The sequence below is a fragment of the Citrus sinensis genome, chromosome 4 (genome assembly GCF_022201045.2).
Source record: "Citrus sinensis cultivar Valencia sweet orange chromosome 4, DVS_A1.0, whole genome shotgun sequence".
NCBI classification, from domain to species: Eukaryota; Viridiplantae; Streptophyta; class Magnoliopsida; order Sapindales; family Rutaceae; genus Citrus; species Citrus sinensis.
The window spans coordinates 4084796-4089286 of record NC_068559.1 but is presented as its reverse complement, the minus strand read 5'-3'; the positions used below and the strand labels follow the sequence as shown (position 1 = coordinate 4089286).

The following is a 4491-nucleotide window of genomic DNA, read 5'->3' as shown; positions in this document are numbered from 1 at the left end:
CTTTCTTTCCTACTAATTTAATTTTTTATTCCTTGAAAGGCTACTAACTTAAATTTTGGTCTGGTATTTGGTAATCTCGTTTGAAATTTTGGTCTTGGAAATGATATTTTATGATTTAAAATTATTTTAGAAATGTATGAATAATGAGAACGACATATCATTGGACTCAAAAAGTCAAAACGTTCGGAATTGGGCCAACATCACAACGCCGGTCCGGCCCAAATTGGATTATGAAAATAACAGGCGTATCTTCCTTCCAACTGCTCCACGACTTTTTATATTTGAAGTCAAACGGCTAGCTTTTTTCCATCGCCATATAAAATAATCAAAAGTCTCAGCTCTCAAATGCTCTCTCGCTCTCTGAAGTTTTATTGGTTCATCAAATGGAAAAAACAAAAACTCTTCTCCTTCTTTTAACTTCATCCATCATCCTCTTCAAACTCTACTTGTTTCCACCAACACAATCCCATGAAGATCTTAAGGCAGAGCCTGATGAACTTGAACTGACCAATCTCAATAATAACCACACCTGGCCGCTTCTTTACGCAAAGGATGTTGTGTCTTTAAATGGGAAGAATTTTAGTGAGTTTATGGGCAAGAATAGGAATGTGATGGTGATGTTCTATGCAAACTGGTGCTACTGGAGTAAGAAACTAGCTCCTGAGTTTGCGGCGGCAGCCAAAATGCTGAAGGGTGAGGCTGATCTTGTGATGGTTGATGCTTATTTGGAGAAAGATTTGGCAAAGGAGTATAATATTCTAGCGTATCCAACTTTGTATTTGTTTGTTGCTGGAGTGAGGCAATTTCAGTTTTTTGGCGAAAGGACAAGGTGGGTGCTTTTTTCCCCCTCTATAGAAGCCAAATTTGTCATCTGTAAAATTCAATAAATTCATGAGAGGTATATATTTATTTCAAACAAATTTCAGGAAAATTGGTTTGTTGCGATAAATGAATATGAACGTGACATAATACCACTGGATGATTGTACTGCAACAGAGATATTGTAGACTTTGTTGTTGATGGCATTGCCGTGTCTTATAAATCCTTGAATAGTTGGTACTAATTGCTTCAAATGGAGAACTGAATTGGACAGCACTTTCTGTCACAATATTGCATTGCTAACAGTGGTAATTCAAACTGCAGGGATGTTATATCAGCTTGTGTGAGGGAGAAGATGACCCTGGGTACTTACAGCATTACAACAACGGATGAAGCGGAGCGTATATTGACAGTTGAATCTAAATTGGTTTTGGGATTCCTTCACGATTTAGAGGTACTTAATGATCAATAGATACTAGTTTCTTGTTTCATTCTCACTAATATAGCAGTCTTTTATCCTGAATTACATTAACTCAATTGTTTGAGTTCTGTGTAGTCATGATTGCTCGAACTGAGGCACAAATACCATTCTGAATTTCTTACTTTACTGCATTTAGTGTTCAGTTTTAGTTTATCATGGCATTTACAATCTTTTTCATATTAAGAAGATTTGAAGGGCATGAGCACCACAAGATGCATATGAGCTTTAGTAAGTGAAACTCAGTAGTCATAAAGCATAGTTCTCAGTTACTATATTCCACTCAGTTTAGACATTCATTTTGCATGTTCATATAATTTAATATCCACTTATCATACTTTGTTACTTCGATTCATTCTTTTCACTAGTTCAAAAGCATGTTGAATCATCCTAGTGGTTAACAGGGAATGGAAAGTGAAGAACTTGCGGCTGCTTCAAAACTGCATAGTGATGTTAACTTCTATCAAACCACTAGCGCTGATGTTGCAGAGTTTTTCCATATTCATCCAAAAAGCAAACGCCCTGCTTTGATCTTTCTTCATCTTGAAGCTGGAAAAGCTACTCCGTTTCGTGAGTTTTCAGGACTTAATGCTTTAATAGTTTCAATTTACAAATGAAATAACCTTAACTTGGACATTTTTCTTGTTCTTCAGGTCATCAATTCACAAGATTGGCAATAGCTAACTTTGTAACTCACACTAAGCATCCACTCGTGGTCACTCTGACCATACATAATGCTCAATTCGTTTTTCAGGATCCAAGGAAACAGGTTATAGAGGGGCCTCTTCTTCTTCTTATATTAGGAAATTCATATTTTTGTTTTTAACATGTCTTTATATCCGTTCTCAGTTATGGCTCTTTGCACCAGCATATGGTTCAGATAAGGTTATTTTGACATTTGAAGAAGTAGCAAAAGCATTAAAAGGAAAGGTGAATATGGTAGAATATCCTTTACTTATTTGAGCACCACATGTCAAATGAGTAAGCTTCACCGCTAGCACAATTTTTAATTTGTTTCTCATGTATTGATGCCTCTGCTTCCTAAACCTTTCGGTTAGTTCCATTATTCTTGATCTACGTTATTATATGCCTCCTTAGAATTCCAAAACGAAAGAGGTTTCATAAAGATTCAATATGTAAATGGAGAACCTGGCAGAGGTCAATCATGTGCCCTGACTTCTCAAGTTTTTTTTAAAAAAAAAAAAAAAAAAAAAGCCCCATACCTCAGGGTATGTATCAGCTCATCAGTTGAGCTTCTTTGAAAGCTTGTGCTCCCTTATTGACCCTTCTCTGCCTGTAAATACTACTAATTATACTGTTGTGGCTCCCAAAACATTTTTAAATTTTCCTCCAGTAGTTTGTCAATATTATGTTCTTTGACTAGTTTCTCACTACTCTCACTGAAAATTGTTCCTTGCTTTTCTCATTTCTGGCTTACTTTTCTGTGGAAGAAATTTCTGTTGCTATCCTGGAGCTGAAGCCCTTAAAGCCCGGACTTCTATTTGAAACCTCACATAAAATGTGCAGAAAAATGCTAATTATTCTGTTTCTAAATAACTGAAAAGTGCATTAAAGACATTTGTACTAAACTTGTGTCAGCATATCAACCATGCTGATGATTTACCATTAGGAGTGTATTTCTCTTCCTGTGTCCTATATTTTGTTTGCAACTGACAACTCCTCTACAATATTTGCTTATAATGTTGACATCTCACCATGTTAGTTATGTACTTATTTTGAGATTACATACCTCTCAAAAATCTAACCATTATTTATATGATTTTTCAAATTTCTTTCAGCTTCTCCATGTGTATGTGGAAATGAACTCCGAAGGTGTTGGGAGACGAGTTTCTCAGGAATTTGGGGTTAGCGGAAATGCTCCAAGAGTAAGTTCATTATGAACTTTTGTGGATTAAGGTTACATTGATGCAAATGTATAATTTTGCTCCTTCACATGTAGGTTATAGCCTACAGCGCACGTGATGCAAAGAAATATGTATTGAATGGTGAATTGACGCTCAGCAGTATTAAGGTTTGAATCTCTTCTATCTCTTAATAGTTTCATTTACTTTTCCACTGATCAATTCTGCCCCAGATTTTGGTTAAATTTCTGGTTTTGATTCTTTTTGCAATAATTGTGGAAGAACCATGATGAATGCTCTAATCATATGATAATATGCCCTTGCTTTCATCTTGTAGTCTTTTGGGGAGGAGTTCCTTGATGACAAGCTCTTGAACCAGTCGGATCAAATTTCAGAGACCATTCTTAAACTTCCATTACAATCTGGGGCCTCCTATCAACTTCGTACCCATGAGTGAATTAGCCAAAATGACCGGACTTTAAATGTGCCATCCGGAGTTGTTGGCCATCGGATGTTCCTTTTGTAGATATCTTACTCGGTGAATAAACATATTGCACATCAATATATCAGTGGTTTATATCTCAACTGGTGGAACTTGTAAGAAGGTTGATTGCTCCATCTGTATCCTCAGTCCCTTTTGTATACCCGACAATACGTTTGTATGAAAATTGCATTTGAGTGGTATATTCCTATTGCCTAATTATGAATGCCAGATTTAAGATGATTCATCCTTGAGGACTTAAGATTCCTTTGATATAATGTTAAAAAATCTCTTGATTGGAACCCATATCCATGTGAATCCTAGGAAAAGAATTAACTTAATCAGTCATCCGTTTAGCAATCAAAGATTTGAATTGCATCGCGCAATATTTCTCTCCACAATAGAAAGTCAAACTTCAACTTCTGTCTCTTTCCTATGCTGTTATGTTTCATTTTAGTTCTCCACTTCCTGTCTGAAAATGGTCAATTGAAACCAAACAAATGAACAAAATCACTCTAAGATGATCGTCTCGTGGCTATTGAGAACGAATCGAATCAGACGGTTCCATTTTTCAATCTTTCTGACTTGCTCTTATGAAACCAAGGTTGGAAAGATTGAGAAAAATCATCCATTCACAACCACTAATGAAGGATTCCTCGACAAGTTAAGGATTAGTAATCCTATTTAGAAATCGAGTTGGATTCGATCTTATTAATATCCGAGGAAGGTAATAAAAAAAGAAAGAAGATGAGTTCTTTTTTACTTTTCTCACTAGGAGCTGTGCGAAATGAAAGTTTCATGAAGCCAAACTTCAACTTCTATCTCTTTCATATGCTGTTCTGTTTCATTTT

The 4491-nt window shown here is 35.9% G+C and overlaps 1 protein-coding gene across 2 annotated transcripts; it reads left to right on the top strand.

Annotated features, from left to right (window-relative positions):
• The first annotated feature begins 291 nt into the window (after nucleotides 1-291).
• On the top strand, nucleotides 292-3892 carry LOC102626480 (protein disulfide isomerase-like 1-3). Of its 2 annotated transcripts, none has more exons than XM_006494338.3 (8): nucleotides 292-829; nucleotides 1144-1273; nucleotides 1702-1867; nucleotides 1951-2066; nucleotides 2147-2227; nucleotides 3097-3183; nucleotides 3258-3329; nucleotides 3497-3892. In XM_006494338.3, the coding sequence occupies exons 1-8, from the start codon at nucleotides 384-386 to the stop codon at nucleotides 3614-3616; spliced, it is 1218 nt and encodes a 405-aa protein (XP_006494401.1). In that variant the 5' UTR covers nucleotides 292-383; the 3' UTR covers nucleotides 3617-3892. The 2 variants fall into 2 exon arrangements, with proteins under 2 accessions (XP_006494401.1, XP_024949744.1); XM_025093976.2 differs by having other exon boundaries at nucleotides 2147-2236.
• Nucleotides 3893-4491: the final 599 nt, after the last annotated feature.

Bases quoted from the DNA above. Each gene is read 5' to 3' on its own strand.
- LOC102626480 (XM_025093976.2), top strand. From the start codon at position 384: ATGGAAAAAACAAAAACTCTTCTCCTTCTTTTAACTTCATCCATCATC. The intron at 1,868-1,950 runs GTGAGTTTTCAG...CTTGTTCTTCAG, and splicing joins TGGAAAAGCTACTCCGTTTC to GTCATCAATTCACAAGATTG. The intron at 3,184-3,257 runs GTAAGTTCATTA...CTTCACATGTAG, and splicing joins TTAGCGGAAATGCTCCAAGA to GTTATAGCCTACAGCGCACG.